Source organism: Ictidomys tridecemlineatus, chromosome 3, assembly GCF_052094955.1.
Source record: "Ictidomys tridecemlineatus isolate mIctTri1 chromosome 3, mIctTri1.hap1, whole genome shotgun sequence".
NCBI classification, from domain to species: domain Eukaryota; kingdom Metazoa; phylum Chordata; class Mammalia; order Rodentia; family Sciuridae; genus Ictidomys; species Ictidomys tridecemlineatus.
In genome coordinates this window covers 74,199,276-74,215,093 of record NC_135479.1, presented here as the reverse complement: position 1 = coordinate 74,215,093, position 15,818 = coordinate 74,199,276, and the positions used below count along the sequence as shown (strand labels likewise).

Sequence of the window (15,818 nt, the reverse complement as noted above, 5' to 3'; positions counted from 1 at the left end):
AACCCATATACACTAAAATTATTTAAATGAGAAAATGTCTTTAAATTGATAGCATTTATTTCTATCATTTAATTGATTGATTTATTTCTAAATCTTCTAAAACTTCTAAATCTCAGTGATGCCCTGTAAGAAAACACTGTTACCACCCTTATTATACCTATCACCAGTCGCCCCAATGGATCCCTCTCCGTTCCCAGTGCCACAAACATCCTCTTCATACATATACCACGCACCAGGAAAAACCCGTTTTCATCTCCTGGACTGCGCAGTAGACTCTAGGGTAACCCAGCCACACCGTGCTGATTTTGGCCAACAGCAGAAAAGCAGCAGCGCCTCGCGGCAAGATTTTGGCCAACAGCAGAAAAGCAGCAGCGCCTCGCGGCAAAGCTCAGCAATACACACCCTCCTTCTGTTTCCCGAATTAGCCCGCTGCATGAGGGTTGCTAAGCAATCGTGCAAAGACCCCAGGGAGGGCTGCCCGGTCGGATGCCTGAAGGACCCGGCAGGGCCGCTCAGGCTAACTAGCGCAGTGCCTAGAGACTTGGTATTGCGTCTGGAGGATCGGGTGAACTGCGACCCGGCCTGGTGGGTTCTGGAGCAGAGGCGGGGAGCCTGTGGGAGTGGGTGTGTGTGGCCACTGGTGCCTGGGAGGAGGCGGAGTTGAGTGGCTGCACGTCCCTGCAGCTAGCGGGAGAATGAGGAGCTTGATGCTGCTCTCTCGGAGGATGAGCGGTGGCCCCCTCAGGTCTGCCTAGGCAACTTTTAAAATTCGTAATTTTCTGTGTGTGTGTGTGTGTGTGTGTGTGTCGCGCGCGCGCCTAGGCAACTTTAAAAATTCAAAAAATTTTTAATTTTCTAGGTGTGTGTGTGTGTGAGAGAGAGAGAGAGAGAGAGAGAGAGAGAGAGAGAGAGAGAGAGAGAGAGAGAGGGGAGAGAGAGAGAGAGAGAGAGAGAGAGAGAGAGAGAGAGAGAGAGAGAGAGAGAGAAGAGAGAGAAGAGAGGAGAGAGGGAAGGGACGGGGAGGCGGGCAGGCAGGCCTAGGCAACTTTTAAAATTTAATTCTAATGCAGTGACTTTTAAGTTGAGTATGTTTCTCAACTTAACATTTGTTTTAAATCAAAATCCAAGTAGCCATAACCTAACTGGTGTTGGGAAAGGAACCACATCCTTTCTACAGGTCCTATATCCTCCCCTGGACACTCCCTCAGGTCTCTCCCCACTAAATCCCAGCAGCCTAGCATAACTGGATCGGGTTCTTTCACTGATTTATTCAGCAAATACTGTTGAGAAGCATCTATGTTCTAGGCACTTTGAATAGGGGCACTGATTCGAATCTGCTTTCAAAGAGCTGCCTTCTAGTGGGAGAAGATATGCAAGTATGCAAGGATATGGAAGTATGCAAGGAACTGTGAGAAAGTAATGGGGGAAGTGAGCTAAGATCTAGTGAGCCAGTAGGAGGTAAGCAAAGAAAGCATGGGTGAATCTGAAAATGCCACACCAAGGCATTTCTTTCAGGCTAGAAAGTCTTTAGAACTGAAAGGCTCATGAGGCTGGAGCAAAGGAAAGTTAAGGAGGGTGAGGTTCCAGATGAGGCTAGAGATGTATCCAGAAACTAAATCATGCAAAGCCTGGTAAGCCATGATAAGGATTTTGGAGCTTATTGTAAGAGCAGGGTATATCTAAAGGGTTAAGAAGGGGAATAATATGATTCACTTTGCATTTTTAATTCACTGTGTCTTCTGTGAGAACAAACTTAGAGAGTGGCAAGACTAGAAATTGGGAAGCCAGTAAAGAAACTGTCACAAAAGTCTAAGGAGGAATAGTGGTGTCCTAGACTCAGGTGATAGCAGTTCAGGGAATGAGGTTTGTATAGATTTTGAGATGTAGTGGGTGGATACAATTATCAGAATGTGGTAATATGGAGAGTGAGGGACTGGAAGTTACCTTCTGGGTTATTAGGTTGAGTAAGTTGGCTGCTTTTGTACTGGTTAGACTGGGTTTGGCTTCATAGTTGGAACATAAGGTTGAATGCTGTAGAAAAAAACATGAAGAGATTGTAGCATAGGTATTATTTGGTCTAGACCATAGTATCACTTTTAACATGATCGTTATGCCAAAATAAATGAGAATGTTGTCCAAATTCTCTGCCTGTGTGTATTTATGGAAACCTCTGTATTTGTTGCTAAATTAGAAATAATATTGAGATACTATTTTGAGCCTTGCCTTGTCTCATGCAGAGATGATCAGTTTCTCACATGTAAATAGAATTTCACAGTTGGATGGGACCTCAAATTGGTATTCTCTCGTTTGTAAAATATTTTTATTATATCTTTTCCACAATTATTTATTGAGCTTTTGCATGATGTTAGACACTAGGAATACAAAGATGAATAGAAATATGACTATATAGATTTAGGTCATCAATAAAATTGATGGAGCATCTTTGTATCAGGCTGTTTCAGTTGCTTCAGATATAGTTACAACTAGTCCCTGATCTTGAAGTTGCAAGTCTATAAGCGTGACCACTGAGGACGCTAAACATATTAATTTGATTTGGGCAGGGAAAATATTGACCTATCCATATTAAATAAGAGATGGTAGATTGCCAGCAGACATTTTGGTACCCCGGTGACATCCCAATTCTTGTGAATCAGTCTTCTAATTCTAGAATAGATGGGGTAGCACTATGGGATAGAAGTCCTTAAGAGTGGAATCAATCATTTTACTCTTGTGGCTAGGCTGTTCAGGAATGTAATTATAAAAATTGTATAAAATACAGAAGAAAGTTTGGAAGGGAAGAGAGTATTGGCAAAGACAGGTAGTGTTTAAGCAAATTTCTCTTATATGAGTAACTTCTTTATGGCTTTACCATTGCACAAACTATACTCCATAGGGTAACCTACCACTTCTATGAGTCCAAATAGGCAAGTAAATAAGTAATGTATACAGCCTGATAAGGTAACTGTCAGGTGATTTTTGAGTATCAGGAGTAAGGGGCAGTGGTTGACTTGTGAGGTGGGTAGCTTACAGAGTAGAAAGGGTTGGGAGAATAGCACTGATGAATCCCTAATCTAGTTCTCTGATGGCAGGAGTGAGATGACCTCAATCTTGCGAAGCCCTAAGGCTCTGCAGCTTACTCTAGCCCTGATCAAGCCTGATGCAGTTGCTCACCCGTTGATTCTGGAGGTAAGAATGAATGTTAAGCCCCTACTGTATGCCCTGGGCATTGATACCATTTCACGTGCTTCAGGGACATTTGTGACTACCAAGAACCCCTGTGCTAGGTGCTGCAGAGGCAAAGCTAGGAGCCATGAACTCTGATCCTAAGGAGACTGAAACTCTCTTGGAGACTTGGGGCATATTTAAAATAAAAGAAAGGACCCAATATAACAATAATAAAAAAAGGACCTCAAGTTAATATATACTTCTGCACTACAAAACGTTTCTACAAACTTGACAGTTTAAAACAACATTCATTTATTACCTCACAATTTTATAGTTTAGAGGTCCTGTAGATTTGGCTGGGTCTCACAAGGCCAAAGTCAAGGTATGGATTGATTGAGCCCTTATCTGGAGTATCTAGGGAAGAATCCACTTCCAGCCTTGCTAAGATTGTTGGCAGAGTTTATTTCCTGTGATTACAGGACTAAAGACCCATTTACTTGGTGGAACTACTCTCCCTTTCTAGACCACTTCCATTTCTCATCACATGGCCTGCTCCATCTGTAAGACAGCAACAATGTATCTAATTCTTCACATGCCTCAAATTCTCCTGACTTCTTTAGCTCCTAGCCAGAGAAAATTGCTTTAAAAGGGCACATTTAACTAATTAGGTTCAGCGGGATAATCTTTCTTTACATTAAAGCAGAGTGTACTGATTAGTAAGTAACCTTAATTACATCTGCAAAATCCCTTTTATTATGAAATGTGACTTAATGATATTTTATTTATTCATTTTCCTGGGGATTAGAGTTGGCTGTCTGCCTGATAAAAAATTTTATAGATTTTTAGTGGTATTTTGAAATGGTGGAACTGAACAACATTGACAAGAGAGTATAGAATTAGGATGAGGGTAGAATGACAAAACCTTAATGAACACTAATATTGAGGAAGTGGTTCAAATTAGAAATAGACACAGGTAGGGATATTTTTAGGATTCTACTACCCATAGTTTGATTAAGTAATTGCTGAGGACCAGTGCTCAGTAAGCTCGTTGTGGTGCAGAGGAAGATCGGAACAGTCTGGAATGGTGACCTGAAAGTGGTGAGTCTTGACTAGGTCTCAAAGGAGGCATAGATTTTGGTTAGTGCCAGAAGAAGGATAAGTGTTCCACAGAAGGGACAGGCTGTGGTGGGTCTGAGGGCTGTAGGTGGCCTGGGCTAGTATAGAGAATTAGAAATGGTAGTGGACAAGGATAGTGCAGCCTTGAGCACTGGGCTGCTCTTCATTCCATGAATAATAGGAACTACCAAAAACCTGATCATAATATAACATAAGCTGTTTCAATCTATCAAGTGTGTTGGTTTGGAGAGAATGAGAGAAACTCAAAGCAGGACCATCAACAAGACTTTTATGGTGATCTGTGTGGTCTGTCCTGTGGGCTTGAACTCAGGGGCTGAGGAATGGAGGGGCGGAAACAGAACTTTCTATCCCCTTGCACTTAAGACTCACACTCTGGCTATGTGACTGGAGGTCTTGATCTCACCCCACCTTCTTTCTTTTCTGTCCTGCTATGTTAGCTATCTGAGGCTGTAACAAAATACCTGAGGTAAATTTTTTTTTTAAGAGAGAGAGAGAGAGAGAGAGAGAGAGAGAGAGAGAGAGAGAGAATTTTTTAATATTTATTTTTTAGTTCTCGGCGGACACAACATCTTTGTTTGTATGTGGTGCTGAGGATCGAACCCGGGCCACACACATGCCAGGCGAGTGTGCTACCACTTGAGCCACATCCCCAGCCCCAAAATAATTTTATTTATTTATTTATTTTTACGTGGTGCTGAGGATCGAACCCAGAGCCTCGCACATGCTAGGCGAGCGCGCTACCACTGAGCCACAGTCCCAGCCCCTGAGGTAAAAAATTTAAAAGGAGGAAAGATTTATTTGGGTTCATGATTTTAGAGCTTCAGCCCATGGTACTTGGCTTTGTCACTTTGGGACTATGATGAAGCAGAACATCATGATGGGGAGTGGAGCAAAGCTGCTTACATCATGACATCTGGGAAGTGAAAAAGAGAGAAGGGGTCTGGGTCCTTAATGATACTAACTTCCCTTCAACAACCTCCTAAAGTTTTTACTGCTTCCCAATAGTGCTAACAGCTGGGGAAAAAGCCTTCAACAAATGAGCTCTTGGGGGGGACATTTAAGTTCCGACCCATAACACCTGGGTCTCCTGATTGATTTTTTTTTTTTTTTTTTTTTTAAATCTTTGGTGTGGTGTTTATCCAGGCTGTTCATCAGCAGATTCTGAGCAACAAGTTCCTTATTGTACGAATGAGAGAACTACTATGGAGAAAGGAAGATTGCCAGAAGTTTTACAAAGAACATGAAGGTAGGACTGATAGTCCATAGTCTTCTGAGTGGAAGGCTTCTCAATCCCAAGAGTCTGATCAGATTTTCCCTGGAATATCTGATGTTCCAGGCTTTCTGTGACCTATCAGTTGTGTAAAATTGCAATGAATCTTTATTTTTTTTAAAAAATATTTTCAGTTGTTTATTTTATTTATTTATTTTTATGTGGTGCTGAAGATTGAACCCAGTGTCTCGCATGTGCTAGGCAAGTGCTCTACCAATGAGCTACAACCCTATCCCTGCAACCAATTTTATAAAGTCTTGGTTTTTACTGAAACTTTTCATGATTATAATTATTTTATTTTCTTAGGAGGGTTCTGTCTCATAGGTTTTTATTGAAACTTTTCATGATTATCATTATTTTATTTTCCTAGGAGGGTTCTATCTCATAGTCTTAATCAGAAACAATTTTATGTCTGGATGATATTATCAGTAGTTAATACTTAGTGACTATTTTTTTGGTCATTATTCTAATGCTTATTATTTCATTTAATTATTCCCAACAATGCTAAAAAGTAGGTATATTTATATCTCCAGTACACAGATTAGGAAACAGCAGGGAGGTTAATGACTTATTTGAAACTACAGAGGTTGTAAGTAGTAGAGCCTAGGTTCAGGTGTAGAAATGTCAGACTCTAAGCATCCCCCCTTTTGCCCTTCCCCCTCTAAAGCAGTGTTTATTATTTCAGGTAAGGAAGTAGTAGTAGAAAAATTTATCTTGGGCACCTGTATCTTCATGAAGGTACTCTCTCTTTGCAGGTCGTTTTTTCTATCAGCGACTGGTGGAGTTCATGGCCAGGTACTTCTAATTTAGTCTTAGCATCTTTATCTACTAGGTATATCTCCTCTGCTCATAAATAGAATTGTTAACTTCATTTACCCTCTTTAAAGTTATAATCAATATCAAGTATGAGGAAGCAGAGCATGGAGCTCTGATTAAGCCAACATTGACCTTTTATACACGTAGTCATATTGGTTACTGGATCATTGACTCTAAGAGTATTGTTGAATGCTGCCTGGCAACTCTGCTTATCTGTGTGGTTCTTATATACCAGCAGTGGCCCTCTATCAACTTCTCTTTGAAACAGCATTGGTTCTGAGCTCTAAAGGCAATGAAACTCTCAGGATGCAGTATGCCTTTACTTATGAACTGCTTATAGAATGCTCTGGGTGGTCAGATTCTTTACATGTGTTCATTTTGTTCACAGTGGGCCAATCCGAGCTTATATCCTTGCTCACAAGGATGCCATCCAGCTTTGGAGGACACTGATGGGACCCACCAGAGTGTTTCGAGCACGCCACATGGCCCCAGATTCAATTCGTGGGAGTTTTGGCCTCACAGACACGCGCAACACCACCCATGGCTCAGGTGAGTCTATCTCCTTTGTTCAGAGCCACAAATAAGGAAGGATGTGTTGGGGTTTGTGGTTAGGCTATATGGTAAGGTTGATAGCCATGTTCCTTCAATGAGCTTTCTTTCTATTTATGTTTCTGGTCCTTTGTAGCCATTTCAGCTGATTTGGCCTGTGGGTTTTCTTTACATGCCCCAGGACTGAGGAAGTAGACTTAGGTTTCTGAACTTGATTTTGACTATCTCTTGCCTGTACCCTGTACTCCCCATGAGGATCCTCATCTATTTTACCTTCTCTTGTAGACTCTGTGGTTTCAGCCAGCAGAGAGATTGCAGCCTTCTTTCCTGACTTCAGTGAACAGCGCTGGTATGAGGAGGAAGAGCCCCAGTTGCGCTGTGGTCCTGTGTGCTACACAGAGGGAGGCATCCACTGTGCAGTTGGAACAGGAGGCCCAGGACCAGCCTGAAGAGGGCCTATCAATCTATGAAGATTGGTAGCAATTCCTAGACTTTTCTCCTAGATCTCTGGTCCAGAACATTCTCATGGGAACAGGGAAGCCTGGGCTCATGGTGCTATTTCTACTTGGCATCACTACTTGCTAGAGGGCCTAAGTCATCACTGCAGAGCCTTTAGAATCTAGCTATCTACGTCTTCCCTAGAATGTTCATGGGTTGTTTTAAAAAAAACAACCTGAGAAGTATTCATCCTTCTTCAAGGAAGAGCTTGCCCAATTGACCTGCCTGGAAAATACAGTGACTATGTAAACAACATTTAGCTTGTCTTCCTTAATAAAAGTCAAGTGTTCTGAATTATCAGAAGTGTCAGTACTACTCTAGGAGCTTGCTCTTTCCTTAATTGGAGTAATTAGATCTTTCCTGAAGCTAGGTTTCAGGTCTGTGCTAAGTAAAGAGACTGACACACACATACACATGGAGGGCAGCTTATGTAGCAGAAAAAACACCCAGCAATACACCCAGGAGCTTAATGTAGACTCAAATCCATGCTATGACCCTAGCACAGGGCTGTGTTCTGGAGAAAGTGACACCTTTTATTTGAACTCAGGTATCTGTCAGTGAGGCATGTTTTTTTTTTTTTTTAATTTATTTATTCTAATTTGATATATATGACAGCAGAATGCATTTCAGTTCATAATACACATATAGAGCACAATTTTTTATGTCTCTGTACACAAAATATCACACTATTGGTATCTTCACACATGTACTTGGAGTAATGACAGTCTCATTCCACTGTCTTTCCTAACCCTCTGCCCCCTCCCTTCCCTTCCCTTCTTCCCTTTGCCTTATCTAAAGTTCCTCCATTCCTTCCATGCTTCCCCTGCCCCCCATCCCTATTGAAGATCAGCATCCTCATATCAGAGAAAACATTTGGCATTTTGTTTTTTGGGATTGGCTTACTTAGCACAATATTCTCTTACTCTATCCATTTACCTGCAAATGCTATGATTTTATTCTCTTTTAATGCTGAGTAATATTCCATTGTGTGTGTGTGTGTGTGTGTGTGTATCACAGTTTCTTTATTCATTCATCTACTGAAGGGTATCTAGGTTGGTTCCACAATTCAGCTATTGTGAGTTGTGCTGCTATAAACATTGATGTGGCTGCATTACTATAGTATGCTGTTTTTAAGTCCTTTAGGTATAAACTGAGGAGTGGGATAGCTGGGTCAAATGGTTCCATTCCATGTTTTCCAAGGAATCTCCATACTGCTGTCCAGATTGGCTGCAACAATTTGCAGTCCCACCAATTTGCAATGTATGAGTATGCCTTTCTCCCCAGATCCTTGCCAACACTATTTTGTTTGTATTCTTAATAGCTGCTACTCTGGAGTGAAATGGAATCTTAGAGTAGTTTTGATTTGCATTTCTCTAATTGCTAGAAAGATGTTGAACATTTTTTCATACATTTGTTGATTGATTATATATTATCTGAGAAGTGTCTGTTCAGTTTCTTGGCCCATTTATTGATTGGGTCATTTGTTTTTTTGGTGTTAAGGTTTTTGAGTTCTTTATATATCCTAGAGATTAGTGTTCTCTCTGTGTGGTAAAAATTTGCTCTCATTCTGTAGGCTCTCTATTCACCTCACTAATTGTTTCTTTTGCTAAAAAGAAGCTTTTTTAGTTTGAATCCATCCCATTTATTGATTCTTGATTGTTATTTCTTACTCTATAGGAGTCTTATTAAGGAAGTTGGGGCCTAATTCAATATGTTAAAGATTTGGGTCTACTTTTTCTTCTATTAGGCTCAGGGTTTCTGGTTTAATTCCTAGGTCCTTGATCCACTTTGAGTTGAGTTTTGCACATGGTGAAAGATAGGGGCTTAATTTAATTTTGTTGCATATGGATATCCAATTTTCCCAGCACCATTTGTTGAAGAGGCTATCCTTTCTCCAATATGTTTTTGATGCCTTTCTCTAATATGAGATAACTGTATTTATGTGGCTTTCTCTCTGTGTCCTCTACTCTGTACCATTGGTCTACAAGTCTATTTTGGCATCAATATGATGCCGTGTTTGTTACTGTTGCTCTGTAATATAGTTTAAGATCTGGTATAGTGATGCCTCCTGCTTCACTTTTCTTGCTAAGGATTGCTTTAGCTATTTTGGGTCTCTTATTTTTCCAGAAGAATTTTATGATTGCTTTTTCTACTTCTATGAGGAATGTCTTTGGGATTTTGATTGGAATTGCATTAAATATGTATAATACTTTTGGTAATATGATCATTTTGACAATATTAATTCTGCCTATCCAAGAACAAGGGAGATCTTTGTTTCAGAGGATTTGTCACTGATGTACAGAAATTCCTTTGATTTATAGGTGTTGATTTTATATCCTGCTACTTTGCTGAATTCATTTATTCTAGAAGTTTCCTGGTGGAATATTTTGGATTTTCTAGCTATAGAATCATATTGTTGGCAAATAGTGATAATTTGAGTTTTTCTTTTCCTATTCCATATCCCTTTAATTTCTTTCATCTGTCTAATTGCTCTGGCTAGAGTTTCAAGAACTATGGTAAATAGCAATGGTAAAAGAGGGTATCCTTGTCTTGTTCCAGTTTTTAGAGGGAATGCTTTAGTTTCTCTCGGTTTAGAATGATGTTGGCCTGGGGCTTAGCAAAATAGCTTTTTCAATGTTGAGGTATGTTCCTGTTATCCCTTGTTTTTCTAGTGTTTTGAACATAAAGAAGCGCTGTATTTTGTCATATGCTTTTTCTGCATCTATTGAGATGATCATATTATTCTTATCCTTAAGTTATAATTACATTTATTGATTTCTGTATGTTGAACCAACCTTGCATCCCTGGGAGGAAACCTACTTGATCGTGGTGCATTATCTTTTTGATGTTTTTGTATTCGATTTGCCAGAATTATTATTGAAAATATTTGCATCTATGTTCATTAGTCCGAAGTTTTCTTTCTTTGATGTGTCTTTGTCTGGTTTTGGAATCAGGATGATATTGGCCTCATAGAATAAGTTTGGAAATGTTCCCTCTTTTTCTATTTCATGAAATAAGTTGAGGAGTATTGGTATTAGTTCGTCTTTGAAGGTCTTGTAGAACTCAGCTGTATATCCATCTGGTCCTGGGCTTTTTTTTATTGGTAGGCTTCTGATGGTGCCTTCTATTTCACTGCTTGAAATTGATCTGTTTACTTGTGTATATCATCCTGATTCAGTTTGGGCAAATCATCTGACTCCAGAAATTTGTCAATGCCTTTGACATTTTCTATTTTATTGGAGTACAAGTTTTCAAAATAATTTCGAATTATTTTCTGTATTTCTGTAGTGTCTGTCATAATATTTTATTTTTCATTACAAATGTTAGTAATTTGAGTTTTCTCTCTCCTTCTCTTTGTTAGCATGGCTAATGCTTTATCAGTTTTATTTATTTTTTCCAAGAACCAACTTTTTGTTTTGTCAATTTTTTCAGTAGTTTCTTTTGTTTCAATTTCATTGACTTAGCTTTGATTTTAATATTTTCTGTCTTTTACTGCTTTTGGGATTGATTTGTTCTTCTTTTTTCTAGGGCATTTATTTGTTGACTTTTTCTTCTTTGAAGGAATGAACTCCATGTAATAAACTTTCCTCTTAGTACTGTTCATAGATTTTGATCAGTGTTCTCATTTACCTCTAAGAATTTTTTAATTTCTGTTTTTTAATTTCCTGTTTGATGTCTTTTGCAACCCATTGTTCATTGAGTAGCATATTATTTAGTCTCCAGGTGTTGGAGTAGCTTCTATTTTTTATTATCACTGATTTCTAATTTCATTCCATTATGATCTGATAGAATGCAGGGTAGTATCTCTATTTTTTTGTATTTGCTAAGATTTGCTTTTTGGCATAATGTATGGTCTATTTTAGAGAAGGATCCATGTGCTGCTGAAAAGAAAGTATTCACTTGTTAATGGATGAAATATTCTGTATACGTCTGTTAAATCTAAATTATTGATTGTATTATTGAGTTCTATAGTTTTTGTTTTTTTTGTTTAGCTTTTGTTTGGAAGATCTATGCAGTGGTGAAGGAGGTGTGTTAAAGTTATCTTTGTGTTGTGGTCTATTTGACTCTTGAACTTGAGAAGAGTTTGTTTGATGAATGTAGATATGCCATTGTTTGGGGCATATATATTTATAATTGTTATGTCTTGTGGAGACCCCTGCTTGTTTCCACAGTCCATGTTAGTGATACATTTTTTCCCCAACCTTTCACCTTTAGTCTGTGGATGTCTTTTCCTATGAGATGAGTCTCTTGAAGGCAGCATATTATTGGGTCTTTTTAAAAAATTCAATCTGCCAGTCTATATCTTTGGATTGGTGAGTTTAGGCCATAAACATTCAGGGTTATTATTGAGACATGATTTGTATTCCCAGTCGTATTTGTTTATTTTTGGTATTTAATGTCTTAGTTTCTCCTTTGATTAGTATTTCCTTTAGTGTAATACTTCCCTTTGCTGATTTTCATTGTTTTTTTTTTTTTTTTTGTTTCCTCTTCATGGAATATTTTGCTATGAATGTTCTGTAATGCAAGCATTCTAGTTGTAAATTCCTTTAACTTTTGTTACAAATCATGGAAGGTTTTTATTTCATCATCAACTCTAAAGCTTAATTTTGCTGGATATAAGATTCTTGGTTGGTGTCCATTTTCTTTCAGAGCTTGGTATGTATTGTTCCAGGGTCTTATAGCTTTCAGGGTCTGGGTTAAAAAATCTCCAGATATCCTAATTGGTTTCCCTCTATATGTAATCTGATTCCTTTCTCTTGTGGCTTTTAAAATTCTCTCCTTATTTTGTATGCTAGACATTTTCATTATAATGTGCCTTGGTGTGGATCTGTTGTGATTTTGTACCCATGGTGTACTATAAGCCTCTTGTATGTGATTTTCCAAGTCATTCTTCATGTTTGGAAAATTTTCTAATATTATTTCATTGAATAGATTGTTCATTCCTTTGGTTTGGAGCTCTATGTGGTCCTCTATTCCAATAATTCTTAAATTTGGTCTTTTTTTTTTGTTATCCCATTATTGTTGAATGTGTTGCTCATGTTTTTTTTTTTTTCTTACCATCTTTACTGTGTGGTCAACATTCTTTTCAGTATTATATATTTTATCTTCACTATCTGAGGTCCTGTCTTCCAAGTGATCTAATATGTTGGTGATGCTTTCTATTGAGCTTTTAATTTTGTTTATTGTTTCTTTCATTTCAAGTATTTTTTTTTTCCAGAACCTCTTTCTCCTTATTGAAGTAATCTTTTGCTTCCTGTATTTGCTTATGTAGCTCTTTATTGAAATGTTCTTTGCTACCTGTGTTTGCTCTCTTATATCATCCTTTAATCCACAGAACATTTTAATTATGTACATCCTGAAGTCCTTCTCTGTCATTTCTTCTGTTGTGCTGCCATTGATTCTAGTAATGTTATATCTTGGTTTCTTGGGGGACTTTCTTTCCTTGTTTCTTCATGTTGTTTGTGTATCTTCCCTTCTAGCACTGCAGATCTGGGATATTACAGTTTTTACCCTATAGGCTTATAGTGTCCCTGCAGGTTTTCAATACCTCTCCTTTAAGGGGGGGGCAATGTGAATAGACCCCAACTTAATATACAACCTTAAACCAAAGAGGTGCTATTAAAACGTTTGTGTTTTTTTTTTTTACAATATACAGAAATGGTAAGTTAAATTATTATCTACATTATAAACAGTAGGTTTGCAAAAGGGTCTACAGTCTGATGGTGGACAGATAACCTGGGTGAGGTGTAGAATGAGATGTTGAGGGGGTAGGAGGTGAGGATATAGTTATTATATCTTAGTGTGAAAGAGGTATCTAAAGAAGTTGGTTAGTACCAAGAGAGAGAGAGAGAGAGAGAGTGATTTGGGGGAGACAAGTAAGTGGGAAGACAGAGTATAACAAACACAAATATTAAGAAAAGTAAAACATGTAAAAATAGAAGATAATAGTATATTATAGCGGTGGTGTATGTTTTCAGACCTCCCTGTCCTCAGTAGCCTAATTCATAAAAAGTACTTGGTTTCACAAATGTTGGGGATTTGAGAGTGGGATAAGAGAGAGAGAGGGAAAAAAAAATCTCGAAGGAAGATATAAGGATTGTTTTTGTTGGAGATAAGTATCTTTCCAGCTTCTCTTCTCATCCAATAGGTGGGGTTGTTTGTTGTTTGATGGTATCTCTACCCTCAAGATGGTAAAGGTTGTTAGAGTGGAAGGGTTGGTCTTGGGGGTGTGGCTCCTGGAGGTGGGGTATAGTACTTGCTGGACCCTATGGGAGATTGCACCCCAAGAATCTCCTTTGGGGCCCACTTGTGTGATATGAGTGCCTGGTTTTATCTTACATCACCTGTAAACCTTGTAATTTCTGGCTTCTAATTTAGTATCACCCCCTCCCTTTCTGCTTCCTAATCATGAACCTCTATCTTCAGAGGTCTTGTGGGCTGTGCTTTGGGGGCCTTGCACATGTCATGGAGAGCTGTTTTATATTGGGCAGTTCAGAACCCAGTTTTGTGAGCTACAGACTGGCTGCATAGCTGCAGGCACTGTGCCAGGTTATCGGCTGCTGGGGACGGGGGTAGTTGGGGAATTTTGGTACTCTGATATTGTTTCTAAGCCCCAGTGGGTGTTCCAAGCTGGGATTTGCCCCAACTAAAGATGGCGAAAAGGTGTCCTAAGATGGAGGCCGTTGCTCTCAGAGTTGGGGTGTCCTGTCGGGGGCTGGGGGGTGTTGTAAGTGCCGTGTTCAGAGATGCAACTCTGTGGGGTATAGTATTGTGGCTGGCAGCTCTCACACAGACCTAGTGCTGTGTCCCCAGGTGCAGGCTACCACATGTAGGGGACTGTGGCAGTGGTTGCAGTGTCCCAAGATGGAGACTACCCGAGAAGTCCTGCGTTGGTAGATGGGGGACCACATGGAAGTGGTGGCCAGAGTTCCTTTGCATGGCCTGTGGCCAGATGACCTGTGTGTGAGTGGTGGCTGGGATTCCTGAGTGGGTGCTAATGCCAATGGTCCTATTCAGCACCTGGAGGACCTGTGTGGAGGAGTGGCTGGTAGTCCTGTGCTGATGCTGATGCCTGGAGCTTGTTTGGCATGGCAGCTGTGATTTCTATGTGGGAACAGCAGTTGGGGGTCCTCTAATCACTCACAGACTAACAGTATTCCCACTACTTGAATCACAGGTCCTAGAGTGACACAGAATGCAGTCTGTTCAAGCCTGCCATCTTAGATCCTCTGGAGGCATGTTTTTATGATACACTTTTCTGATTTGCACAAAGGCAAGTTATTGATTGCTATATTACAAATCACCTCAAATTTTAATGGCTTGAAATAGTGATTTCCTTTTTTTTTTTTTCCTGGGAGTTGGTTATGTGATTCTATTGGTTTCACCTGGACTCACTTGTGGCTGCATTGAGTCCAGGTGAAACCTGAAAGGCAAGTGACTCACCTGAGACAGAGATTCAACCAAGAGATTTATTGGAGGGCTGCCTGAAGGGGAAGAAAAGGAGAGGCAGGGAGGAGAGGAGGAGAGCAGAGAGAAGGAGAAAGAGTAGAGAGAGGAGAGAAAGAAGGGGAAGAGGGCAGAGAGCATGAGCTTGCAAGCTTTGGCTTAAGAAGGGTTGTGTAGGTGACATGGCAGGTGCTGATTGGCAGGGAGACTCAGGAACTGCGAGCAGACACTGTGTCCTGTGGGATTGGTCAAGAAAACTTTTGGCGCTCTTCTGAGAGGAGGGGGAGGGGTAAAGGGGTTATGTGATGTTCTTGCGAGATGGAAACTTAATTTCAGCGGGGACTCTCCCACACACCCAACATTCCTCCCTTTTTGTTTTTGTGTTGGGAGCAGGCAAAATGAGATTGTCTGGCTACTTCCTGCTGGAGATGGATGATGAGTGTGAAGGAAGGGAGGGATGGTCAGGGTCGGGGACAAGAGAAGCATAGCTGTAAAGGCCAGGGTGTTGAAGATGTGAATTTCCTTGGGGCTGAAATCAATGAAAGTTCCTTGAAGCCATAGGTCATGGATAGTCTTGATCCAATCCTTGTCCTTGCAAATGGGGGAAATCAGCCAGCTGTCCTGTTGGAGGGCCTCCATGAACTCCATTAACCAGGTACACCCACATGATGAGCCTAAAAACACCAAAGATAACCAAAGGCAAGGAGAAGAAGAGGGAAGAGGAGACACTACATTAGCTTCTGGCCAGAGGTCCAGTGAGAGGGACTGGCTGAGAAAAGGCCAGTGGTCAGGTGGAGGCACATGAAAGCAAATGGGCCTAGAAATCCTGGGTGACAGGATAGTGAAGTTCCCCAGTCGTGTATCCATTTTGTAGCTCTATATCCACGATGGTGAAGTTTCGTCAGCCATTGGTGAGGCCTTCATGTAAGGCATAGGT

The 15,818-nt window shown here is 40.0% G+C and overlaps 1 protein-coding gene across 5 annotated transcripts; it reads left to right on the top strand.

Annotated features, from left to right (window-relative positions):
* The first annotated feature begins 430 nt into the window (after positions 1–430).
* Nme6 (NME/NM23 nucleoside diphosphate kinase 6) lies at positions 431–7,732 on the top strand. 5 transcript variants are annotated; one of them, XM_078043143.1, is made up of 8 exons: positions 431–585; positions 3,090–3,186; positions 4,740–4,768; positions 4,853–4,922; positions 5,446–5,548; positions 6,328–6,367; positions 6,777–6,937; positions 7,223–7,732. In XM_078043143.1, exons 1-8 carry the CDS (start codon positions 434–436, stop codon positions 7,384–7,386), a joined length of 816 nt encoding a protein of 271 aa, XP_077899269.1. In that variant the 5' UTR covers positions 431–433; the 3' UTR covers positions 7,387–7,732. The 5 variants fall into 5 exon arrangements, with proteins under 5 accessions (XP_077899269.1, XP_005326921.2, XP_040125589.1 ...); XM_078043144.1 differs by lacking the exon at positions 431–585 and adding an exon at positions 592–745; XM_005326864.5 differs by lacking the exons at positions 4,740–4,768; positions 4,853–4,922 and having other exon boundaries at positions 432–585.
* The last annotated feature ends 8,086 nt before the right edge of the window (positions 7,733–15,818 follow it).